We start from the raw sequence: 27,394 nt of genomic DNA on the forward strand, positions 1-27,394 counted from the left end.
TGTCTCGGTTAAGATCTCGGCCTCTGTCTCGTTCTCGGTTTTGATATGAAAAATTTGTCATAATCATAACTTCGGGAATCCCTAAAAAAGGGAGGAGTGAGGTTCAAAAATTAATTTTTTTGGATTACAGCAAAAGTGATTGAGTCCCAATCGTGCTGACTGAAAAAAATTAAATTTTTAAAATTGACAGTTTAAAGATTCTGATTTCAACAAAAAAATTCTTAATAAATAATTCTCACCAAATTTTATTCAAATTAAATTTTTATTTAAATTAACAACATTTTGTAAATAGATAAATTTTGGAAAAAGGAACTAAAGCTTTGATCAAAGTAACTATAACATTCATAAAATATATTGTAGATTTTAAAAATTTTCTAAAAAAAAGCTATTTCTTGTCATTTCTCATGTATTGATGTACTTTAAGTTTGCTCGTTTGAATTAACATTAGGCGTAGACACTTGATGGCAATTAAAAAGGTTGGATATTTCGAAAAATAAGGTATGGAGATCTAAAAATCGAAAATTATCTTGACTTTAGATAGAGGACGTCTATAACGTGTATAGATGATTCTACATGGAATTTGGTCGAGTCTCGTAAGGCATAAGGCTTATAAATGGTCGAAAATCTGGCTCCAGGCCAGCGTATCTCAAGACTGGGCCAGAGTAAAGCTATGTGCCTTTCAGATGACGGCTCTCAGTTTTTATGGCCAAAAAAGAAACAGACTGCTTGATTTATGCTAAGGCTACTTAAATAGGCAGTCTAGAGGTATCCCAAAGTGCCATACCGACTAAATCATTCAGCATTTAATTCCAACATTCATGTCTACGCCTAATAAATCCTTAAAAACTCATTTAATAACTAACATTTTATATATGCATATCATCCTGATTGTCAGCACGCTTATAAAAAGCTCTTGAATACTTAGCAGCACCTGATTTCGGTCTAAATAATCGCTGATAAATTAAAATGCATGCACAAGTCAACGGCATACCAAGAATAATTCCTAAAAAGAGGGCAACAAGCAATGCACTGTCTTTTTCTGGATGTGCATCATATTTATCCATACATCTGAACTCAAAGTCTTTAGTTTTAAAATCGATGAGTTTTTGTCCAGCATAAACAATCGGCTGTGCACATTGGATATGCTCAATCATGTGCGGGGTAGTTTTGTTAATAATTGGCATTAAATGATTTAATACATAATTCAATTTACAGTCACAAAGCCATGGATTATCATGAATATGAATTTCAGTCATATCGTCCCATGTTATGAATGAATTACTTTCCAATGACGTCAAGTTATTGTTATTCATGAAGAGCTTCTTGACGGGTGCCCATTGTGTACGATTCTCATCGTCTTGTTCAGGAAATTGAAAGGCATTTGGATGAATAAACGATAAATGATGATTGTTGGATATATGAAGTTCAGTAAGCTTTGGAAATCCACCAAATGCTCCCTCGCCAATTGATCTCATGGAACCAATGTGCGTCAAATTAAGTTTCTCCAATTTTGGTAAGGACGGAAAGGCATTCACGTCATCTAAGTCATCAATTGGATTATCATCGAATGAAAGCTCACGAAGATTTTGAGCATATTTGAGTGCTGTTCGTGGAATTTTATGGAATAAATTTCCTTCAAGATTCAACACCTTCAATGCTTTAACTGGCTGAAATACAGCACTTGGTAAATCACTGAGCTCATTACGACTCATATCAAGCACTTGCAATTGTGGTATATCACTTAATGCAGACATAATGTTTGGATGAATAACTTGAATTGGATTATTATCCAAATAAAGCTCTTGGATGTGTTGCGTATGCTCAAATAAGTCATCGTCAAGATAATGCAAAAAGTTATTGCCCAGACGTAAAATTTTCAATGTCACAATCGGCTCATATTCATCTGGTGAATATTTACCCTTAAATATATCTGGCTTAAGGGTCTTTGGTGTCATCTCATTGTACGATAAGTCCAATTCCTCAAGGTAAGTCAGGTTTCCGAATGCAAACTTGACAATCTTATTGATTTTATTATGACTGAGGATGACACGTTTCAATGGGAATTTTAATGGTGGAAATTGAACGTCTATACTCTCGAGATTATTGTGATCCATCCACAATTCCTCGTAGTTGTCCTTTGTCTTATTTAATGCTGCCCACTCATCATAGCTGAACATATTTTTTAATCCTTTTTTGCTGCAATCGATGATGTTTTTGTCTGCGTTGCAGTTGCACTTTTTGCAGATGACATTTTCCAGTTCCTAGAATTATGAAATTGATATTATTAGGTATACAATATTGAGAATATTAATCAGCCACAACCGTCCAGTCCGACAACGATAGACAAAATTAAATATCAATTATATCTTTTGTGTTGACTTGAAAAATTTGAAGCTTTGTGTCAAAATAAAAATTATAAAGCTATTAATCATACAGCAGTTTTTATTTTCATTTTGGCATGTATGAAGGTGCGGTCGAATTGTGGAAATTGTGAATATTCTCAGAATGCTAAGTGAAAATTCTTTAAGATTGATGACTTGGGAATTTAAGTTAATGAGAGAAAGACTTAAGTGATTATTGGATTCCAGAATTCATTCTGAATAATAAGATTCCCAGTAGACAAGGAGCATACTCATGAATATGCTCACAAAATTGAGGATTCTCAATTATATTGATTGATTAGTACACTCATTTAGGGGAATATTGTCTATTATTGAAGGACGAATCTTTAGCTTGTCAACTGTAGTTAATGGTCAAATCATGCAGCCTAGGGCTCCACTTAGCCTAATACCACTCCGTACTAACCCCATTTTCTCGTGGTTAGAAGTCGTTAATCCAAACCACAAAGTGGGACGATAAACGAACAAAGCTCTGATTTTATAGTCTGCGTTGGCCTAGCGACCAGCTAGATTTTAATTAAATAGCTAAGCGACCCAAAAGTAAGCAAACCAGAAGACCTAATCCGAAAATGTACTACAATCACCCTTCAAGTACTTGTTAAGGCACATTCACGTCTAGCAATCAACGCGATGCCTTCGAACTTCATCATCGCTGTAGAGTTATTTAGTATGGTTCGGTCAAGAACTGAAGGCCTGCATTTCATGATTTTTAGATGTGCAGGTTTAAAGTTTTCGGCTATACCTTAAAGCTCGTCCAAGCCATTGGTAGACAGCCTTCTAGCAATAGCGGCTCACTTTTGTGGGAAGCATCAACCGAAACTGTACTTCAGTTCATGACTATTTTAATAATTTTTGGATGCACACTGTTGTGACGCAACACACAGAATGTCTACCACAAGTCTAATCCTATAACCCTGCAGTTTCAGACGAACCTTCAATATTTAGACACAAAATAAGGATGTAAAACTGATCACTTCCCCACCCTTGAAACTGAAGCACAAATCCAATAAGAATCACTTCAACTATCAAGTAATGTATAGAAAAGAAAAAAAATTCAAAAAATTCAGCTTCATTTTAAAGTCGTAAAACAAATTGAAAGAGCATCTGTGTAAAAAAATAAGTCAGCATATTGTTTGCTCAAGTCAAGGTCAAGCAAATATTTTATATTTAAATACGACGTAAAATTCAATTTGAGATACGCCAAAAAGTTCAGTGAATTCCAATAATCGTCTTGACACGTAAGGTCGAAAAACGTTAAGTAAAAGTACAAAGGAAAGTAATAAAGTTTTTGATGGTGCTGAACATTAATTAGCATTTCCTTTGAATTAAGATGGATGTTCGCTATGAAGTTGAGATGAGATTAATTGGATATTGTGCTATTTTATGCAGTTTTTGCTACTTTTTAGGTAAAAGTACTTTGGGAGGTGATGTCAAGGACGAGGGTTGAGGTTTTTTATGAGGTGGGGTAATGGGGTAGGGGGAGGTTGGGGTTAAGAATTGCATAATTTAGGAATTTTTGGAATTTAGTTCGCGGAAAACACTAGAAAATTGAAGATTTTTTCCAAAAATGGAAAAAAGGCGACAGGAGGGTTTTGACCCCCAAACACCCCAAGTACCCCTCACTAAAATTTGCCTCTTGGCAATTAAAGTCACGAGAATTTACAATTAGAAATTGAAATTTTTCAAAAAATTGAAGCAAATTGAAGAATATTTCCAAAAGTGGAGAAAGTGAGCGTTAGGAGTGGGTTTGACCCCACGTACCCCACATCTAATTTTGCCCCGGGGCAGTACTAGTCACGAGAATTCACAATTTGAAATTGAAATGTTTCAAAAAATTGAGAAAAAATTTTCAATTTCTTAATTAATCCTCAATATTTACTTCGCCTTTAATCAAAGCATTTTCTGATTACTTCCAATGAAAATCAACAAAATTATCGAATTTTTATCATTTTCCTCATTAATTCCTCCTTCATACTAGTCAACTTTCTATAAATAAAAGCTTTGACTTATATTCTTCTTCTTATGAACATTTTCGTAATCATTTCATTGTAAATAAAAATTATTCAGCATTAATCAAACACATACATACATGCAGGTGTATGTGGAGAGAGAGATTGATAAGGAACTTGATAAGAATGTTTTTATGATAAAATTTTTGTATGAAATATTTTTTTTATCGTTAATATTCTCTTCTCGGTGTTTGTTGGTTTTAAGCCAAGAAAAGTCAGGTTGATTCATTGCTTTAAGGTTGTATAATTCTTGGAAAATTTGTTAGTCATCAAGTGTTGATGAATTTGTTTATTTGAATGGAAGATGCATTGAGATTCGCGAAAGAATTCAATTTATAGTTCGAGGAATTTAACATTCAAAATTGAGATTCGAATTTGATTTTTGAAATTTAATTTCGAATTTCGAATTTAGCTTTCGAAATTGAATTTCAAATTTCGATTTTAACTTTCGAATTTCAAATTTAACTGTCGAAATTTGAATTTCGAAATTCAATTTTAACCTTCAAATTTGAAAACTAACTTTCGAAATTCTATTTCAAATTTCAATTTTTAATTTCGAATTTCAAATTTAACTTTCGAAATTGAAATTTTACTTTCTAATTTCAATTTTTACTTTCGAAATTGAATTTTCACTTTCGAAATTTAATTTTCATCTTCGAAATTCAATTTTTACTTCGAAATTCAATTTTTACTTTCGAAATTCAATTTTTACTTTCGAAATTCAATTTCGAATTTGAAATTTAACTTTCAAAATTGAATTTCGAATTTGAAATTTAACTTTCAAAATTCAATTTTAACTTTCGAAATTCAATTTTAACTTTCGAGTTGGAAATTTAACTTTCGAAATTCAATTTAAATTTCAATTTTAACTTTCGAATTTCAAATTTAGCTTTCGAAATTGAGTTTTGAATTTTAAATTTAACTTTTGAAATTCAATTTCGAATTTCAGTTTTAACTTTCGAATTTAAAATTTCAAATTTAACTTTCGAAATTCAAATTTTGATTTTCATCAAACTTAACGAGCCCGAAGCTTTCGAAAAATTAATTTTCTCTCTTCATTTAACAAAATTTTTAATTCAAGACAAAAGCACGAATAAAGATAATAACTTTTTATCAAAAAGACACAGCACACCTTAAAAAAAAAAATTATGTGACAAAACCATAAAATTAATTCTCATCTTTTTTTCCAATGAAAATTCAACTTTAGAACTTTAAAATCTTGAACTTTTTTGTTCCATTCTGCAAACCTGTCATGTCTCTTACCTTTGTTTCTGCGGCATCGCCATAAATTAATCCGACAGAAAAGAATACGAAAACTAAAAATGCTTCCGACTTCATCTTACTATGCTGATATTCTAGATTTTTTTTTCACAATATAATGTATGTATGGTAGATATGTAGGAATAAGTAAAGCTTTAAATCATACTCGTGTAAGGAAAATTCCTTCCTTTTTTTAAAATGCAAATTTTTTTTCACTTCCACAACGTCTATTCAATTTCGAGTAAATGCGAAAAGAAATAATAACAAAATATTTGTGTTTATCAGGTGCTGAATAGCAAAAAACTAAAAGCGGAATCTCTTTTTTTAAATTACCGTTCTATGCTGTTATCTTATCTTATCTATAGACCGCTCTTATCAGCGCTTTTGCGTTGCCTTTTTTTTACTACACCATGCAATGAAAATGAGCTCATGGCATAATAAAAGTTATGTTATTGCTGTAGACGTTAGAGGTTCCCAATCTCATATGTATGTGCTGATTTGATGCAATCAATTGACACCTTTTGGAAGTGTGAAATTTTTTTCTTATTTGTGAATCATTTGATGAACTTGAGAGGCATGAAGACAAATAATTTGGATGATTGGAGTGGATATACATATTAATGGCTAGACAAAAGAGACTCGTTTTAGATTCTTTATAATAATTATTATAATTAATTGGCACTACTTGCTCACTCACTTCACTGTACGGATGGATGAATTGTGATCCAAGGTCTAAGCTGGCTTCATACTGGCATTAGGTCGGGTTACTCATTTTTGTGACTTTTTGGGGTAACACAGTAGGGTAAGGGACCTAGGGACGGTGATGCCCAGGTTTATGAACCCTTATCCGCCACCCACAGCTCTTCTTTCTTCCGCTATCTTTCTTCAAAAGCATCAAGTAGTAAGTGACCTAAAATTCGAACTACTTTATAGCAGAGCTCGAAATTGACTTGGGATTTTGTATGGAAAAGTCTACTCAAGACGATAATATTCCTGCAGACAAAATACTCAGGCTTGTCCGAACCCCAGTTCTTGTCCGAACCCCAGTTCTTGTCCGAATCCCAGTTCTTGTCCGAATCCCAGTTCTTGTCCGAATTCCAGTTCTTGTCCCAGTTCTTGTCCGAATCCCAGTTCTTGTCCGAATCCCAATTCTTGGCCAAAAATCCATTAAAATTTCATCCGACTTCAAGCTCTGCTTTACAGAAATTCAAAATGATTCACTGCATTAACAGCAAATCCATATGCATATGATTTATAGCCTGATGCATGCATAGTAGTTGCTCTTATAATACTCAAGAAGTAACAAAGTTATGAATATAATGTCAGATGTTAAGCCACTGCGGATTTTATTTGAATAAAAGTTTCATAGAACATCTTTTGCTATAAGTAGGTGTGCCAGAATTTTGATGCTAAGTATATTAAATTTCGTGTCTATCAAAATGAGTCACTTTATTGTCAAAATAGTTAAGAACATTATTGGAAATACCTGAATTTTTTGATTGTCATCGTTCAAATTTCCGTTGATATTTAAGAACTTTTTTGGGAAAGTTTTTGTATTTTGTGTAGGAACAAGAACGTCTAAAAACCATGTTCTTACTGTTTATAGCTTTTAATGTCAGGCTGAGTAATTTGATTTGGTTTCAAAATTACGATCGCTATGGACGCTGTGGATGGTGTCGATGTACATATGATGGAATCGAGCCATATTTAGGCGAATCTGTCAGTGATTAGCGAGAGTAAGGCTTCTGCATGATTCAGCAGTTTTGTAGGTTGCGTGACAATTGACAAGCATTAGATGACATCTGAAGCTGGCTCTTTTAATCAGCAAGAGAGCCAGCATCAGATGTCATCTAATGGAAGTCATGGATCACAATTTGCACATCCAGCTTGAGTAATAAGTCAGTATAAAGGTACACACCAGCTCCAATTGGAAGGTTATACCAAATTTTTCAAATTCCTTATAGATCAGAACACAAAAGGCATCCACTCCATCAAGATACAATTCAAGGTATCCCAATGTCTAGTCTGCAAAACTACTTCCATTTTTATCACACATTTTTTTATTACAAGCCCATAAACAATGTCCATATGTGGATCATTGAACTTAATTTTTATACATTGTTAATCCATGACATTGATGTTTACTTTCGCGGATCTTGTGATCTTGATAATGAAACCTGTATCTTCCGTAAACAGATGTTATGCGAACTTGATGTAAACAATTCAGTTGCCGGTGCTTTGGAGTCGCTAACACCCACATACACAGCCACAAAATCACTTTATCAGATAATTTTTTTCATTTTTCAATTATTGCGTAAAATGAATCATAATGCATTAAAGTAAACAGATTGTAAGGTGCTAAGCTTCAAGTACAGAAATTATGATGAAGAATGTTACTGAGAATTGAATTTTTTTATTGGGTCGTTCGGAAGTGACGTCCAAAATATTAGAATCTTTTCAATTAGGAAGGTTACAGAGTAGAAAATGACGAAGAATTCAGTGCCAGGTAGGCATGGCTCTGGACTGGAGTCAGGTTCAGAGTAATTTGACTTCAAGCCAGACTAACGCGAGTCTCCGACGGATTTGTAGCATTTTCTACGGTATGTGCTTTGCTATTCGACAAAGACTCGGTGACATTTGGCTTCAAGCCAGATCTGCACCTGCCTGGTGACGGAATGATTGCCTTTTCTACATCATGTACCTTCCGGTTTACCAATTTTCACAAAATTGAAGCTATGAAGTTCCAGCCATTTGGCAGATTCACTCATATTGCCTCCATACCCCCTATACCAGTGGTGGACAACCTTTTATTTTCTGTGGCACAACTTAGTTGTAAGCTTCGATCAAAACCGCACACGACCTACGGTTCATGGAATTTCCAAAAATTTTTGGCTGTACAATAGTGTTCCGCGGCACGCAGGTTGTCCACCACTGCTCTATATCCTCTAAATAGTTGACATCATACCTGAATAGCTCCCATCAATATTGTAGATCCATAGAACTTTTTCATGCCTCAACGCGATGAGTTATTGTCACATTCATTCTATTCAAGTGCTTGATTCTCTATGAGCGAAGCACAACACAACAAGACGTTGTGGAAGCAAGGTATTCTAAGACGCAATAGCTTCATATTATCAATTATTCTTTGAATATTCTATTATCGAAATTTTCTTGCTACTTAGCTAGCTTTTTATTGTTTTCTTTTGTGCTTGCTTCTGCAGTATAAACTTTTGTTTAAATGCTGTGGATGTGGAATTGGTAATACCAAAATTATGTAGTTCTTTATGAACTTTTATTAATTCTATCCTTTATTGTTCTACATGACAATGCGATTCGTTATTTTTTAGGGAATTTCCCGAATTAAATCTGTGGATGGATCTTTTTTTGGAGATTTTAAGGCGAGGAGGAAATTGATGGATTTGTTGATGGGTTTGTTCAGATGTGATGTTGATTGTTTGAGGTGAATGAGGGGGGTCAAGGCTATATCTCAAGTGAACAAACTGGACTCTAGGAACTAAGTCCCTAAGTTAACATGTTATTAACTGGACTTACTTACTTACTGACTTTGCTGGCCGGACGGATCAATTGTGATCCATGGGCTTCCTCAGATGCACCCTGAAACTGGCTCTATCGTTAGCTCCTGCGTGTCAGTTTTCACTACCAAATGCAATACTGTCTCTGTCAATAGCTAGTCTTAAGGTAGACTAATAACGAATTTTACGGAATATTCCGGACATTCCCATATGTATGCCGGGCATTCTACTCTGTTTCGCGGCACACATTTTCGACAACACTGAACTAGACATTATGTCCAATTTGCCCACATGGGTATAACATTTGGTCATATGAGTCTCTATCGCTTGCTAGACGCCATAAGCAAATGACCTAACAATTTAGTTTCTATTATTAAGTGTAACAATTTTTTTGATTTTTCCCCAATTTTAAATGCCAATTATTAAGCTTGTATACTAATTAGCAACATCTTTTTATGGGAATTACCAAATAATGATTATAATAAAAAATTACGATTTTTAGGCAATAAATAACAATCACAAAATATTTGCATAATTAAATTATGTACCATGATGTGAATAAAGAGCAAGGTAGCTTCAGAGTCAGGGGTGTATTTAGGTGGTGGAAGGAGAAGCTAGTCCCCATAAAGGGTCATGTCAGAAAAGATTGAAGCGTTTGGCTAGTATTGAGCATCGAATCAAATGAATGTAAATTTGTTACCATGAATGTAAGGCTTCTATGACACAGTAATTTGGATATGGAACTGACCATACCTTTCCCAACTAGTACAAGTCAGTTGCCAACTTAATTCACTGACCGTACAGATCAACTATGATCCATGGTCTCTCTAGTCGGTAACTTACTACTTTCTTCCTTGACGAAGCGTGCAGGGGTCCATTGCCGCGTTTAGAGTTCGTCGGAAGCTGGATCTGTCTTTAGATAAGTTCTGTCAGTTCCTAATTCCCATCGCTTTTGCAGTCTAGTCGATTAATCGATCGAAATCCGACACCAAAGTCATACTTACCATTTTGGCTCACGAAATAACAGTGAATTCAAATTAATCTTCATGAATTTCAAGTGGATTCTACGTGAATGCGTCCACAATTATTTAATTCAATATCCTGGTTCAACCAGATCCACTAAACTGTCACTAGCCATTAAGTAATTTTCAAAAAATCTATAAATATAAATCTATAATTTCTAAGTAAACTTAAATTTTAAGCCAAGCAATGTCAAGGACTAATAATCGACTGAAGAGTAGCTCAATAGCGTCATTGTGGACTACGTGACAATAACTCAAGTTGCACTAAGTATCATACTTTTTGCAAGAATGACCAAACGGTCAAGTAATTTATTATTAATTATTCAAAATTTCGAGAATATTTTCTCTTTAGATTGACATCTAAGATACTGTGCCTGCTCATTTAGTGCCATTGTATATACTCACTTTAGAACTTAAGTATCTCCTTATACACACTGCTTAAGGCAGTGGTGGGCAATTTATGTGCCGGTGTGCAGCAACATGTGTGCCGGTGTACAGCAACATGTGTGCAACAGCCTTTGTGTCGGTGTGCGGCAGCCTGTGTACCAATGTGCAGCAACTTGTGTATCGGTGTACAGCAACTTGTGTATCGGTGTACAGCAACATGTGTGTCGGTGTACAGCAACATGTGTGCCGGTGTACAGCAACATGTGTGCCGGTGTACAGCAACATGTGTGCCGGTGTATAGCAACATGTGTGCCGGTGTGCAGCAACATGTGTGTCGGTGGACAGCAACATGTGTCGGTGTTGTGCAACCTGTCAATCGACGCTTACCAACAAGATGTGCCGCAAAAAACAAAAGGTCCCCACCACTGCCTTTAGATAATGTTCTTAAGCTACGCCTCATAAGAATCGGAATTTACAGTTTTTTTGCATAGATATTTTGCGAATTTCCCCCAGTGTACAAAAATTAGCGACGTATTGTACGAAAACAACAACAACAACAACAAAACATCATGACAATTCAGATTTTCGGTTTTTGGACAAAGTCGCATTGCCACAGCTATGACCATCGCATTTTATTTTGTGCGCGCGAATCACCTACATGTGCAAAAAATTTTCCTAATAAAGCCAAAAACATAAAAGTAAAAAAAAAAAATCCGAGAGCATTGATACTTTTGTGAACTTTTAGTTTAATTCTGGCTTTCAAGCTGTTCAGATCGAATTTAGCACCAAAAAAGTATAAAACATGAAATTTGTACATTTTCTCGCGATTTTTTGTACATTTTTGTGGTCAGTTGAGTCTGCAAATATTCTCGCGATATTTCAATTTCCATACTTTAGTCATCAAAGGTTCCACCAGAAAGTAATGCAAATATTACTAGATGAAGGACATTCAGTGACTGTATTTTCGACACATCCGCATGATTATAAGGATCATCCAAATGCAACTCAATATGTCTTTGAGGATTCAGTTAAAATTCACAATCAGCACACCGACATGGTGATGTACAGGAAGAAGAAAATGCATTATAGTCAAATTTTACTACAACATGAAGTTAAGGCTTACTATGCGGCAGCAAAGCATGAAATGGCTCATCCAGAGCTGCAGAGGATGATCAGGAACAGCAGTGATTATCATTTTGATCTAGTCATAGCTGAGTGCTTCGTGTGTACTTCCTTCCTGTTTGCTGAAGTCTTTGACTGTCCAGTGGCTATAGTTAGTGGCATTGATGCACCGTACATAATCCATTCATTATTTGGAAATGATGTGAGTTCGTTTAAGCATCCAGAATCACTGCTGCTGCCGTACATCCACGGACAATTGACAATTATGCAAAAAATTGATTCCTTTTTGTTCCAAATGTTTCATGAATTGATCTTCAATACTGTCAATATCTACAATAATGCAGTGCTAAATTTAGAACACTTCTCACACTTAGGCATGAGAGCCATTAGAACGCCGACGGATCGTCTTGGACTTCTCATGACAAACACAAATCATGCATTTGGACATGTTCGAGCACTAATGCCGCATACTATTCAAATTGGATTTACACATGTTGAGAGGCCAAAAAGGATAGACAATTTGGAACTGAAGGAGTTCCTGGACAACTCAACGAATGGAGTGATCATCAAGGCCCTCGGTTCCACAGTCAATACAAAAAGTTTAGGAATTGAGAATATAAAGAAGTTCCTTGATATATTCAGTAAGACAAAGATGAATGTTCTATGGAAGCTTGATGAGATTGAGGAAGGACTTGAAATTCCTAGTAATGTGAAAATTGTGTCGTGGCTGCCACTTGCTGATGCCTTAGCACATCCAAATGTGAAGTTGTTAATTTTCCATGGCGGGATATTTACAGCATATGAAGCTATTGACAGAGGAGTTCCAATGATTGCATTTCCACTAGCTTATGACCAGTTCATGAATGCACGACTAATGACTCATAAAGGAATTGCAATGGAAATGGATTTGAATAATTTTAAAGATTCTGACTTAAGTTCAGCAATTGAGGAAATGACAAAACCAAAATATGCAGCAAATGTAAGGAAAATGCGGTCATTGGCATATAATCAGCCGATCAACAATCGAGATCTCATAGTATGGCATGTGAATAATCTCATAAAAAATCGAATTATATATGCTGAAGATTTTGGCAGTATGAGTATTTTTGGATCTGCATTGAATCATTTCCTTGTATATGCAGCTCTTTTTATTGGATTGCTGTACATTCTTACCAAGAAGAAGCTCAAAAAGCAGGTAGAAGAAAAGTGCAAAAAGTTATAAAAATACCAAAAGAATCATTAATGTAAATCCTCATCTAAAAACCAGTTGGGAACCTGAATTTAAATTAATTAAACTGCAAATTATATTTAAGAACGTAAAGTGTTAGATTTAAAGATATAGTAATAAATGGCGAAAACGTGGCTTACCTCCGTGGGAGGAAAGATATCTTGTAAGATAACTTAGTTGTTCTGTACATTAATTACCAAAAAATTGTGTCATTTCTAGCTACACATGTCTATATCTACGCAGAAAAATCTCACACTTGCCAATTTTCAGCTGATTGGCCTCTAGGCATGCATTCCAAAAATATCGTGCAAATTGATTGTATTTAAATATTTAAAGACATTAATGTCCACAATAATTCATTTGTTGTCTATTATCCAATATATCCATCTGTTGGAAACTGTTAAAAAAATTAATTTGCACATAATATTGATTCAATATTGATCTGCAAATATTTGCACATAGATAATCAGCAATCAGTACTACATTTTATATTAGCTGTTGATGTTGTTGGAACAGTAATATTCGAACGGTACGATGAGTTTGTCAGGGTTAGACTGCGTTGCTGAATTAAGGGTAAGACGTGAAGTAAGATTTCCTTTAGGTCTCGGTCTCGACAATTTCCCGAGATTGGGACACAGACCTAGACTGAGACTACCCGGAAAGTCTATCCTGATAGTCTCGGTCTTGGTCTATCGTCTATCAGGGATGTTGATCCGTAAAGTCTCGGCATCGGTACCCTTAGCGTAAAGTTGCGCTGATGACTGATTTCATCTCCATTTATGTCACTCGGAATGCTTCTTCAAAATGTAGCCTTTAAATAAATTTAAGCTTTAGTATCGATCTGATATCTATCAATACCTGGAACACACAATAAGCATGGTTCACATTGTTTTAATCCAGAAGTCATACGATGTAAAAACGGTCGAAAATCTGACTCCAGTGTATCGTGACTCTGGCTTTAGGTCTGATTTGATAAAATTCAGATTCAAGCTGCAGTCAAGTAGGAACGAGACCGGATTTTTGGTCATTTTGACGCTATTTGCTTTCCGGGCTTGATGTCTCATATAGATACTGTACCATGTGAGCATGCTTGTCATTTGCTGGGACATTCCATTCGTTAGACTACCTTGTAGTTCTCGTTTCTATTTATCTCGCAATAATTCATGTTCCTAGTTCGTTGTTTAATCCAACCAGAATAAGATAAATCAGCAAATCGATCAAAAATCCAGTCCCAGACCTTTGTGACTCTGATTTGTTTCCGAATTCAATTCAAATCCAGATTAATAGAAGAGTCAAGCTGTTCTGATGAGGATCGATTAATCGATATTTCCTGTTCAGATAACATTTCACAGAGCTCCTCTTTTTTGTCTTCATTTCATGATTTATGGAGCCAAGCAGACTGAGACTCTATCTAAGCAGACGACCTTCTAATTATCGCACAAAAATATTAGCCAAACGCCGTGACAATTACTACACAGAGGCATTTAACTGTTCAAATTTACTCTTTAGAATAGAGGGGAAGGTGTGATAATGTATTTAATATTATACTTAGTATTTAATACTTCTATAGTGTAAGTCTTCAGGAATTTCGTGTTTACTTTTATCTGATGAATGCATCGGAATGACGGTCGAATGAATTTTTGTTGAAAAGCTGTCTGGGGTCGTTGAATTGTTATGTAACGCATATAGGAAAGGGGGAAGGGAAAGTTGAGGTTTTGATGCGGAACTCTCGACTTCCTGAACGGAAAGTGACTGCGGTCAAAAAGACGAATTTTCGGGTCACTTACGCTACCTGAACCATATGTCAGGTTTGGTTCTGATTGTGGATAATTACCAAGATGTACTTACTTACTAGCTGGAACCATGCTCGAATTAAAGCCTAAGTTGCTACAAAAAGCTTTCCATCTGACTCTATTGCTGGGTGTATCACAAAGCTTGTACAAATTTTCAGTTCTGACATCTAACTGGCGTTCCTTCATTACCGTCCTACGCCATGTTGCACTTGGAGCTCCAGGACGCATTTCTGCTTGTGGATTAAAGCCAAGGGCAGTTTAGCAAGTTTGTGTCTCTCACCCAGCTACAACCCCACAAATGTCAAGGGCAGTCAAGCAAGCTTTTGTGCCTCCCTCAGCTACAACCCCACTAAGGCCAAGGGCAGTCAAGCAAGCTTGTGACAAATTAAAGCTTTGACAAGACTGCGTTACATAACAAGTGAATGACTTTGTGATTGTGAATAATTAAAACTAAGGATAAGCTCTTGTTTTAAGCAAATATATATCCATCCAGTTGGTGCTATTTTAAATAAAAATATAAGCTTTTTTTTTAGCATAAGCAATAACATCAATCTCTTGTTTATCGTTTATTTATAAAAATCGCATGGTGATGTCGTCTTGAATTTTAAATTTAGCGAATCGCCTACAGCTTTGACATTTGCAAAAAAAAAACTGACACAGAAAGGAAAATATTTATCAGGTGGCAATTTTGCGAATATAGAATTTAGTTTTATATTGTCTTTTAAGCTGTTGAGATCGAGTCTGAAATAAAATGAAGTTTTTGCATTTATTGCTAATATTTTGTGCATTTTTGTGGTCAGTCGAGTCTGCAAATATTCTCGCGATATTTCAATTTCCATTCTTTAGTCATCAAAGGTTCCATCAGAAAGTAATGCAAATATTACTAGATGAAGGACATTCAGTAACTGTATTTTCGACACATCCACATGACTATAAGGATCATCCGAATGCAACTCAATATGTCTTTGAGGATTCAGTTAAAATTCACAGTAAATACACTGACATGCTGATGTACAGGAAGAAGAAAATGCATTACAGTCAGATTCTGTTACAGCATGAAGTTAAGGCTTACGTCGAAGCTGCAGAACATGAGTTGTCACATCCAGAATTACAAAGGATGATCAAGAACACCAGTGACTATCAATTTGATCTAGTTGTTGTTGAGTGCTTTGTATGTACATCCCTTCTGTTCGCCGAAATCTTTGACTGTCCAGTGGCTATAGTTAGTGCTATTGATGCACCGTACATGTTTCATAAAATAATGGGAAATGATGTGAATCCATTTAAATATTCAGAATCACTGTTCATGCCTTACATCCATGGACATATGTCAGTTAGTGAAAAAATCAATTCCTTTATATTCCAACTGTTCCATGAATTTGTGTTCAATGCTGCACTTATCTACAACAATCTGTGCCTGAATTACATGCATTTCTCACATTTGGGTTTGGGAGTCACAAAGGCACCAATTGATCGAATTGGACTGCTTATGGCAAACACAAATCATGCGTTTGGTCATGTTCGAGCATTAATGCCGCATTCTATTCAAATTGGATTTACACATGTTGAGAAACCAAAGCCAATAAGTGATTTGGAACTGAAGGAATACTTGGACAACTCAATGAATGGAGTGATCATCAAGGCTCTCGGTTCCACAGTCAATACAAAAAGTTTAGGAATTGAAAACATAAAGAAGTTCCTTGATATATTCAGTAAGACAAAGATGAATGTTCTATGGAAGCTTGATGAGATTGAGGAAGGTCTTGAAATTCCTCATAATGTGAAAATTGTGTCATGGCTGCCACTTGCTGATGCCTTAGCACATCCAAATGTGAAGTTGCTGATTTTCCATGGCGGGATATTTACAGCATATGAAGCTATTGACAGAGGAGTTCCAATGATTGCATTTCCACTTGCCTATGATCAATTCATGAATGCACGACTAATGACTCATAAAGGAATTGCAATGGAAATGGATTTGAATAATTTTAAAGATTCTGACTTAAGTTCAGCTATTCAGGAAATGACAAAACCAAAATATGCAGCAAATGTAAGGAAAATGCGGACATTGGCGTATGATCAGCCGATTAACAATCGAGATCTCATAGTATGGCATGTGAATAATCTCATTAAAAATAGGATAGTATATTCCAAGGATTTTGGTAGTCTCAGCTACTTTGGAACACCAACGAGACAATTTTATGCCTACTTATTTGCTTTTTTGGGATTAATTTATTTTATATTTAAAAAAATTATTAAAATAGTAGGAAATAATGGAGAAAAAGTTAAAAAGTTGTGAAAATTGTTCAGGAATTGATTAAGAATGTGTGCCAAATGTAATAATGAATGAAGATAAGAAAATAGTTTTAAAATTGTAAATTTTTATATGGAAAAATTATTTTTAACAATTAGAATTAAATTAAGAATAATTTTTAAGTTAAAGAAATTTAAAATTTTTGAATTTTAAAAAATTAGAAATTAGAAATTAAAAAATTTTGAATTTTCAATTTTAAAAAAGTTTGAATGTTTCAATTTTAAAGAAACTTTAAATTTTCTAATTTAAATAATTTCAAATTTTCAAGTTTAAAAAATTTTAAATTTTCAAGTCAAAAAAATTTCAAATTTTCAATTTTAAAAAAGTTTGAAATTTTTTTTTAAATTTTCAAGTTTGAAAATATTTTAATTTTATTTAAAAACTTAAATTGAAGTTTATTTTTCTAAATTTTTAAAATTTAAGAAATTTTTTTTTAATTTTTAAACTTTAAAATATTTTCCAAATTGATTTAAAAAATCTGTATACGTTTGCAACAAATATTTGATATTCAATCAACTTAACTACTCTTAAGACTAGATCCGACGTAAAGTCAAATTCAAAATTAATCTTAAATTTCTTAAAATGTTCTTTACATTCCTAAAAAAACTTAATTTTAAATTCATTTTTAATAAAATGATAATTTTTAGTACAAAAAAAAATTTAAATCCAAAAATAAATTTTCACTTCCGAATTTTAAAATATTTTCAATGTTAAAGTCCTAAATGCCTTAATTAAGCATCAAACTAGTTTAAAAAATTCAAATCTCATGGAACCAACAATTTTTTTGAAACAAGTGTCCTTCACTTCTATCTATGAGCATAGAGATGTGATTACAGGTGTCTATCCAAAAGCATAAATAATCGTCAAGGATGGATATCGAAAGATCTTCTCAGAATCAAAATTTTTATCTTAATTCTGAAATCATTGCCAACTTTAAGGTAGAAATCTAGAAGAGAATCGGATGTATTTACGTGACATTTTGTAGTGCAGGGTTGGGCAACCTTTAACTTTTCGCGGCATACCTTACTCTAATAGACAATGAGTATGCTCACACAAAAGAGCATACTTATAGCAATCAGTATAATAGAGCTTGCTCATTTTCGTCGGCATACCCATGAGCATTGGTTGAAATCGGCGAGTGGAAGCCAGCGATAGAGCCAGCTTCAGGTGACTTCTGTGGTAGGTCATGATCTGTAATGCAAATGATCTGTACGACCAGCAAACTAAGTAAGTAAGCATAACTCATGAGGATGGTCCTTGTCTTTTCGAGTTACTGGTAAGCCTCGATCGAAACTGCACACTGCATACTTGTCATGGCATTCTTAATATTTTTTGGCTTCACACTAGTATACCGTGGCACACAGGTTGCCCTCCACTTCCAATTCTATAGCTAACGATGATTTTTATGGAATTTATCGATATTCCCGCCTAGAATTCTATCCTAAGAATATCTTCTAGAAAATGTTAACAGACTTCTAGAAAATGTTATTGCGTCTATATATAAGGTGATATAAGATGATCTCATGTTTCGCAGAGAAAGGTTCTAAATGATGCTGATTTAAGAATTGTCGTGTTGTTTTCATCAATTTTCTTGTTGCGAATTTGGATATTGTTTTTATTGAATTTTAAGTGGTTTTTTGCATGAATATGAAGAAAAAGAATCGCGAGAAGCCAATGAAGCAACAAATTTTCTGGTCGTTTGTCTGAGATTTATTATCGATAAATCAGCAATATTGATAGAATTTGAGGATCAAAACAAATCAATTATAGATACTAAAAAATAGGTATGACGTTAAAATTGGTTCCATATCTATGCTGAATTCACCCTAAGAGTTAGGGTCCCTAACGCATGCCAAGCGTTTGATTTTCTTTATTATATCTTGTCTCTAGCAAGCAGAGCTGTTTCAAGAGCAGAACAAGGTGATCACGAGGACTGAACGCTCTATAGAGTATGTTCATCGCCTGTTAGGATGTGCTCTCTGACACTTGGAGATGTAGAAAAGCAAAAATACCAGCAAAAATACCTGCAAAAATATGGAAATATTCGATTAAAAATCCTGATTTAGACATAAAACTGGAACTGACTCCATTAAACGCTGTCCTCACGTCACATTATCGCATTATTTTGTCGAAACTCGTTCTTAGTTCCGAAATTCCACCTTAGTTCCGCCTTTTCTTATTCTTAAAAATCGAAAGTAATAAATCAGTCTGAAACTGATTTCGATGACAATTCAGTAGCAATGTTCAAAATTTATTGACATGAAATATGATGCACATGAGAGCTTATGAAGATGACGTCATGGTTTCATAGGAAATATTCACGACATCATTTTGATTTTTGCATATTTCTCTTTGTCTATGTCCTTCGTAGAGTTTTTTCAACTAGTATAATTTTTAAATATTTTATGCTAAATATTTTTTCATATTATGCCGTTAAAATCCAGTTTTAGACATGTGCGTACATAATTAGTAGATCACACCTGATTCTAGATGGAACCAAGTCATTGACGTTGCTTAGTATTCTTCTGCTTTCTTTATATATGTTAATTCCTTTATTTAGTGTTTCATAAACTGGCTTTATATTCAAACAGTATTTACTTGACTGAGGTTGATTGGATATTGACTGCTTCATGAGGGAGATTGTGGCAGACAAACGTAGTTTGCATACTTATGACATGTGTAGGAAGGTGATTCCTATTTCAGGTTGATCAATTATCAGTGCACTTGTAAGAGGGATACTGAAAATATATGATTTATATATGGCCCTTTGCCATATTGTCGAGTAACCCGCGATAGCTCAGTGATAAGAGCCTGCGACCGAAAATTACAGGACGTGGGTTCAAGTCCCACTCGGGATCCATTACTGGGAATCATATTATTTCTGTTAGATATACATTAGAATCATTTCGTTGATGACATTCCTGTCTGTAGTCTACAAAAGAAGGCTGTGAGTCATGATCCCCTACTTTCTGCTGAGTCATCGAACAGATGATCGCGGGATTGGTATTTCAATAATTATGTTCCGGAGTTCCTATCCGAAAGTACTAAGGTGTCGTTCACTTACTACGTAACCCTCATACGGAAGGGTATTGAGATTTGTCCATGGGAGCTTAGTACGGAAGGGAACGGAGGGGTCAGACGTTACTTACTAAATGACCTGCTAAACCATACCACCATCGGGTCACTTCGCCCATGTCTATATTAAATAATTAAGTTATGGCCATTGACCCAGTCATGCATCATTAACTTCTATGTAAGTGTAAGTTATTGAGTGAATGTAAGGAAGAAGAATGCATGCACAAGATAAATATCCAGTCATTTCCTTTTTCTTAAGAATTTTTAAATTTTATTATCACCAGCTTAAGGAGATAAAAAAAATACAGGTTTTTAGAGAATATTTTATTGTATACCATAAATACTGCACGTTTCCATGACCGTCTTTAACTTTTTTTGCTTGTATAGCATTATCTCCCATACATTTTATCGTTTTCGTATATCAATGCGGAAAAACTTGTTTAAAATTGAATTTTGGCAAATTATTACATTTTGACCAGATTCAGTTTGATTTTTGCTTTCCTACCGTTTAGATCAAAATAAAGGAACAATGAGACTTGCTGAAATTTTATTAATTTTATATCCGGTTCTAGTGTCAATTGAGTCTGCGAATATACTCACAATTCTTCAATTTCCATACTTTAGTCATCAAAATTTTCATCATAAAATAATGAGATTGTTGCTGGATGAAGGACATAACATCACAATGTTTACAACACATCCATATGATTACGGTGATCATCCAAATATGACGCAGTATGTATTCCCAGAATCAGTTAAAATACACAATCAATATACAGACATGCTGATGTACAAGCAGAAGAAGATGAATTACCATCAAATTATTTTGGGTCACGAGGTTAAAGCCTATTACGAGGCATCAAGGAAGGAACTAGAACATCCAGCAATACAAGATATGATCCACAACAGCAGCAACTACCATTTTGACTTAGTTATGGTTGAATGTCTGGTCTGTCCATTCTTCCTTATGGCTGAAATATTTGACTGTCCAATTGCCTTTGTTGGTGCCATCGATCCACCAAATGTGCTTCATTCATTGATCGGAAATGACGTGAATCCATTGAAATATTCTGAAAGTACATTACTGCCATTCGTCCATGGCAAGATGTCGCTGTATGAGATGGCACAGTCTGTATTCTTCCAATTTGTGTACCAGGAATTCATCTTTAATACTTACAACAGCTACAAAAATGTCATTTTAAGATGGGAATATTTTCCACATTTGGGATTAAAAATTACACAGCCACCGATGGATCGTTATAGTCTGCTGATCCTGAATACTAATCATGCACTTGGACATGTACGAGCAATGATGCCACATTCGATTCAAGTTGGATTCTTTCATATTGAGAAGCCTAAGAAAATTGAAGATTTGGAACTTAAGGAATACCTCGACAGTTCCAAAACTGGAGTCATCATCATGGTCTTTGGATCGACAGTCAATGCTAAAAATTTAGGAACTGATGTCGTCAAGAAATTCCTGAATTCCTTCAAAACCTGCAACATGAGTGTTTTATGGAAGATTGAGGAGATTGAGGAAGGAATTGAAGTGCCTAGTAATGTGAAAATTGTGTCGTGGTTGCCACTAGCTGATGCCTTAGCACATCCAAATGTCAAGCTGTTGATATTCCATGGTGGAATATTCTCAACATATGAAGCTATTGACAGGGAAGTTCCAATGATTGTATTTCCACTGTCTTATGATCAGCCTGCAAATGCAAACTTTTTGGCTGACAAAGGAGTCGCAATGGTGTTGGATTTGAATAATTTTGATGAGGCTGAATTGAGTTCAGCTATAAAGGAAATGACCAAGTTTAAGTATGTAGTGAATATAAGGAAACTCCGGGCAATGGCATACAACACACCAATATCCAGTGGAGATCTCATAAAATGGCATGTAAATAATGCAATTAAGCATCGAATAACTTATGCTAAAGATTTTGGCTCCATGTGCTTCTTTGGATCTCCTTTATATCACTTCATTGCATATTTTGTTGTCTTCATCTCATTGCTGTGCTATATAATTTGGAAGCTGCTGCCTAAATCTCAAGTTAAAGTTACTAAAGTGGATTAAAGTGTTATTTATTATTGGAAATGGAGTTGTTCACAATCTGTGGCTGTTTAATAGTCTTTAGAATAGGTTTTAGATTCTATTGGAATCAAGTATTTAAAAGGACTTTTGGAACCAAATATTTAATCATTATTTAATCAAAAACTTAACTATAGTTAGTGAAATTAAGGATTTAGAGAGTCGAGTGGATAGAAATATGTTGGAACTAGTCATTGACTGGCACTAAATGACATAGAGACCGTTTTAGGTTCTAATAGGCTGTTTGCCTATTAGGATGGCTATTAACAAGCCATCAACTAGTTAGCACGTATTTAGGTCCACTCGGAAGAAGCAATTGTACTTAGTTATACAAAAGGTTATAGTTGATATCCAGCAAGAACTGTAAGATAATTCTGTGCTGGAAATTAGACCAGATATAATAATTAAATCTGGATATTTAAGGATATAGTATTAAAAATGGAAAAACCAATTTAAAAATTAATTCAAGAACAGGATAATAAATAAATAAAATACCTAAAAATATAAAGAACTAGTTTTGTCTGCATTTTGCAATTTGTTATGACTTTTTAAATGTTTATGTGGCATTTTCGTGACTTTTTTTACTTTCAAATGTTTGTTTTTTATTATCCCGAGTGACGCAAATTGGATGCAAATGAAGAAGACTACGATTTTAAGCTGTTTTGTTAACCTTAAATGGAAGATGCCATTATTTGACAGCCATATGGAAGTCACATGGAGTCTGAGCGACACAAACTAACAAAGCTTCCCACAAAAAACTTCACTAGAGCTCATTTACTTCGTGTATCTTCCATATGGCTGACAAATAGAGGTTTGCCACCTCTCAGCACTAAAATGGAGCCAACAAATGGAAGCGGCCGCTTCTATTCGTCAATCATACGGAAGCCACACGGAAACTTCTTCAATTTGTCGTCAATAAGAAATCTATAACGGAGCCTTAAACATTCCGTGATGGATTTGTCGTCTTCATTTGTGTCACTCGGGTTTGAATATATTAAACTGAATTCAATATAGTGATTAATAATATAGCTCGAATTTTATATGGTAAAAGTCGATTGGAATTGATTGGAGTCGATTGGATAATATATGATTGGATACATTAGCTAACGAGACACTGACATATGATTCAATAAAGCTACCTTACTTTAAAGTGAAGTATTTTTTGTTGGAAATTTTAGAGCACAAGATCACTCAGCAGTTGGGTCCCTAACCAGAGTGTTGAAAGTGAATCTTCCTTAATTTGCCTGCCTTCCTATCACTGTCTGAGTATTTGAATCTATGAAAACGAAACAATTTTGCAATCGAGCTCCTTCAGCTTACGTTTCCAAATGTTCAGCCTCAAAAACATTTCCTCATCAAACTTTCCGGTTTTGCAAGAGATTATTGACTTTTTTTTCGTCAAGTTCAAGTTCATTGGAAGAAATTTCGAGACGAGAAATTCCGCAAAGTTGGCTCCAAGCAGGCTCATTAATAAAAAAGTAATATCTTTCACAGTTCATCGTCTACGACAACCAACAACCGTTAATCAGATGACATTGAGATGTTAAAATATACATAACTTTTCACATTCGCAGTTTCGTTGAAGACTTTTGCTGTTGGACTTACTTTTGGCAGTTTCATTTCATAATGTTGATCGAAAACATTGAAAATTGAGGAAAAACATTCAAAAACATTGAATATTTGGGAAAAACATTGACCAAAAACATTCGCGAAAACTAATCGAATAGATGATATGCTAATTTGATCAGCAAAATCCATAACATGAGTTTGTTTTTGACATTGAAAACCTGTTCCTTACAAAATGTGTAAATTAGTTTCATTTGTGATTCATGACATAAGAAATTTTGTGAGAATCTTCAAAATTATACACAAAAAAAGCTTATTAAATATTAAAATTATATTCCAATAATTTATTTTAAAAATGACACTTATTTAAATTTATTTAAAAACGTGCTAGATGGCCTGTAATCTTCAATATTGTGAAGGCAGAATAAGAAGAAACATTTTTGCGACATTCCATTACATTTTATACAGAATTGCGAATTTTAATGGTGCGAAATCTGATAATTTCATTTCACGTAGGTTTGGAGCTTATTGTTTCATGACAAAAATTGAAGCTTTAAGTCCTTTTCAATGAGAAAATTGAAGTAACAATCACATTGTACAGAACGTTGTGAATTTATTTGAATTTTGAAGAGAAAATGATACAATGTAGTCGAGAGAAGCTTAATTCTCATATGATGATGTATGTCTCTCATATGATGATGTATGTCTCTCATATGATCGCGTATGTCTCTCTCGCATATGATCGCGTGAATGTCTTCATATTCAAATTAAAGCAGATTTTTGTGTAAACTGTTTTATCGATCTCAGAGTAGTTACTATAGTTTGTGGGTTGAAGTGAACATAAAATATGAAATTTGGAGAATTTATTAAGAAGCGCAAAAGAAAGTAGACAAGGTCTAAGTCATAAGCTTTAATATGGCTCAATAACAGCAATCTCGGTGTCGGAAGGACATCTATTCGCATCTACTTACCGTTTCTCGTCAACTTAGCAGTATTGCTAACAAACAATGAGCAAACCCATCTAAATGAGCGTACTCAGGAGTATACTCAGTCAATTTAATTGATTATAATCAATTTTGCGAACATACTTATAAATATGCTCCTTGTCTATTAGAGTATCATGGACGTATTCAGGGAGGAGAGAATGGATGTAGTTAACAGGAGTTTGGGCTTATTTAGAGATGTAAGGGCGTATTCAGGAAGACATGAGCGTATTCAGAGAGTCAGGGGCATATTCAAGGAGTCAGGGGCTGAATTCAAGGAAGAAGGAGTGTATTCAGAGAGGCATGGGTGTATTAAGTGGGCTGAAGCGTATTCATGTGGGCAGGGGCGTATTCAGGGGGGTTAAGGTGTATTCAGGATTGCTGAGGCGTATTCAGAAGGCAGGGGCGGTTCAGGAAGAACTGACAGTTTAAGGGATTCAAAACCAAACCTATTTGGAACAAATGTTTTCAATTTACTAAGGTTTTTCGTGAAAAAAATCAGAAAGTTCCCATACATTTTGACAATCCATACATCCCCCTCCTTCACCTTCTTCTGTCTAATTCTCACTAGTTAGTGACTACGTCCTTGAACAGTATTTTAACAGTTATTTGGCGTATATCCAGATATTCTTTGAAAATAAGAAGGAGGAATCATTCAAGATTAGCATTTTTAATCAATTTATCTTGATTATAACCTACCTAAATATATTTTTATTGACAGAATCGAATAAAAATCAACAAACTTAGTCATTATAGTGCATTCTTCACTAATCTGATTCTTGGGTGTGTCGAACCACGCAAATTTGCATAACAAGTTCCATCAATGGCCATGGGAAATATTAAAATATTTTACTCACTTCAAAATCTGCAGTGTCATTTTCGTAAATGCTACCAAAAAAACATGATAAATATAAATAATAACGAAAGAATTTGTGGATTCTTTATTTTGGGAATTTCCAATAATAGCCTTGAACATTTAAGAATGGAATAAACACAAATAAAAACAAAATCATCAATTTAAGCGCATCATCAGTTTGCATGGCTGAATTAAAGTCTATAACATCCAATTCCATCAGATTTAAGGACAACTGATTCTGTTCCTTACAAGACTCCTTAAATATAACATAAATGAAATTCATTTCACGCAAGATTATTCTAGGGTTCGCCAAAATTAGATGCAGATAGATGCAGAGATGCAGAAAACTGCAGGCCTGCAAGCAGCATCCATCTGCATGCGCATCCAAATGCATTTGAAAATTTAACCAAAAACTTTAAAAACTCGAAAATAACATTTCTCACTTGAATTCACATAATTTAATGATGAAAAATTTGGAAAATGCTAGTTTTGCCTTAACTTTTCACTATATAATGATGAAAAACTTGGAAGAATTTCTGGAAAATTTCTCTTTTTTAATTTTTTAAAAATAAAGTTAGAATATCGTAGAAAATGTTATTTTTGATTTAGTTTTTCAATTAACGGTGAAAAACTCTCAAAAATGCAAAAGTTCATCATTTTTTATGAAAAAGATTTCCATACAATATGTTTGGATGCAGTTGGATGCAATCGGATGCGCATCTAGAGCGCATCTAGATTTATAGATTTTTGCAGGTTTACTGCTGCAGGCCTGCGCATCTGGGCGAACCCTAGATTATTCTATGTAATGGAATCAGAAAGTTTTAGTTCCAATCTTTTCAAGCAGCATCCAGCACACATCAAACTTTGTTATTTTTTTGGATTTCTCGTTCATCTCACTTGATCCAGAAATATATTTTTCTTTTGCGTTAACTCATCACTTGTCGTCATGGAACTTAGAATTTCTCAAGAATTTCTCTCCCATTTCTTTTCTACTTATGGAATTGGATGTAATGGGATTGGAAAGAAAAGAAAGGAAGAAGAAAAAAGTTATCACTTTATGAGATGAGCATATGTTTGGTGTTGTTGAGGGTGAAGGGGGATAGAGCGCTTATTTATGTTTGAAGGGCTTGGTATTGAAGCCATTCATCACTTCTTATGTTCTGAGCTTGAGAAGGGAAGAGGAGGCCTTAATGAGACAAAAAGCACTTAGGGACAAGGGGGTTAAGGTAGAAATTAATCAGTCTCTCTTGTTGATTCTGTAGATTATCCCCAGACCGACGTTAAATTTGACTTCGAGTCGGAATGGCCAAATACAGTCCCACTATTGAGTCATCCAGGCTTGTATTTTGTATGGAAATGGCAACTTGAGTTGATTTAGAGCTCTAGAATAAAGCTAATAAAATAGACAATATCACATGTAGTGCATATCCTAGACTAAGTCATGAAACTGATAAAAAAATGTATTAGTCTAGATTAGCTTATTAGTCCTAGATCTAGAGTTGATACCTAGTAGCCAAACAGGGGCATTTCCAGGAGAGTTCGAAAGTTTAGAGTCTTCAATTTGTTAGGATTTTTCGGAATAAAGCTTTATTTCCCCTGTCATCAACACCAACATGCCAATTCCGACCATAACCGCATTAATTGACAATGTCCTATCAAGCGTGTGTATAATTCTATTAAATCCCTAAAAAGACAACCAGACACTCCAAAACTACAGCATATTACATTCATTCCTATTAAAGGCTGTCAAAAAATTAC

The 27,394-nt window shown here is 34.5% G+C and overlaps 4 protein-coding genes across 4 annotated transcripts; 3 read left to right on the forward strand and 1 right to left on the reverse strand.

The window, feature by feature from the left end:
- Nucleotides 1–218: 218 nt before the first annotated feature.
- On the reverse strand, nucleotides 219–5,975 carry LOC139092301 (leucine-rich repeat neuronal protein 1-like). The gene is made up of 2 exons (XM_070642650.1): nucleotides 5,672–5,975; nucleotides 219–2,261 (listed from the first exon to the last, which is right to left on the reverse strand). Exons 1-2 carry the CDS (start codon nucleotides 5,744–5,746, stop codon nucleotides 867–869), a joined length of 1,470 nt encoding a protein of 489 aa, XP_070498751.1. The 5' UTR covers nucleotides 5,747–5,975; the 3' UTR covers nucleotides 219–866.
- Nucleotides 5,976–10,997: 5,022 nt separating this feature from the next.
- Nucleotides 10,998–13,132, forward strand: LOC139092303 (UDP-glucosyltransferase 2-like). The gene has a single exon (XM_070642652.1). It carries the CDS (start codon nucleotides 11,413–11,415, stop codon nucleotides 12,952–12,954), a length of 1,542 nt encoding a protein of 513 aa, XP_070498753.1. The 5' UTR covers nucleotides 10,998–11,412; the 3' UTR covers nucleotides 12,955–13,132.
- Nucleotides 13,133–13,581: 449 nt separating this feature from the next.
- Nucleotides 13,582–17,137, forward strand: LOC139092302 (UDP-glucosyltransferase 2-like). Its single transcript, XM_070642651.1, has one exon. It carries the CDS (start codon nucleotides 15,505–15,507, stop codon nucleotides 17,050–17,052), a length of 1,548 nt encoding a protein of 515 aa, XP_070498752.1. The 5' UTR covers nucleotides 13,582–15,504; the 3' UTR covers nucleotides 17,053–17,137.
- A 3,654-nt stretch (nucleotides 17,138–20,791) lies between these two features.
- On the forward strand, nucleotides 20,792–22,216 carry LOC139092347 (UDP-glucosyltransferase 2-like). The gene has a single exon (XM_070642696.1). The coding sequence runs from the start codon at nucleotides 20,792–20,794 to the stop codon at nucleotides 22,214–22,216; it is 1,425 nt and encodes a 474-aa protein (XP_070498797.1).
- Nucleotides 22,217–27,394: the final 5,178 nt, after the last annotated feature.

Source organism: Chironomus tepperi, unplaced genomic scaffold (genome assembly GCF_022539635.2).
Source record: "Chironomus tepperi strain 1889 unplaced genomic scaffold, CSIRO-AGI_Ctep_v1 contig_298, whole genome shotgun sequence".
Classification (NCBI taxonomy): Eukaryota; Metazoa; Arthropoda; class Insecta; order Diptera; family Chironomidae; genus Chironomus; species Chironomus tepperi.

Excerpts from the sequence above, each read along its gene's own strand:
- LOC139092301 (XM_070642650.1), bottom strand. The coding sequence starts at position 5,746 with ATGAAGTCGGAAGCATTTTTAGTTTTCGTATTCTTTTCTGTCGGATTA. Across the intron at positions 2,262-5,671 it reads GCGATGCCGCAGAAACAAAG|GAACTGGAAAATGTCATCTG; the intron begins GTAAGAGACATG and ends TCATAATTCTAG.
- LOC139092303 (XM_070642652.1), top strand. The coding sequence starts at position 11,413 with ATGAAATTTGTACATTTTCTCGCGATTTTTTGTACATTTTTGTGGTCA.
- LOC139092302 (XM_070642651.1), top strand. The coding sequence starts at position 15,505 with ATGAAGTTTTTGCATTTATTGCTAATATTTTGTGCATTTTTGTGGTCA.
- LOC139092347 (XM_070642696.1), top strand. The coding sequence starts at position 20,792 with ATGAGATTGTTGCTGGATGAAGGACATAACATCACAATGTTTACAACA.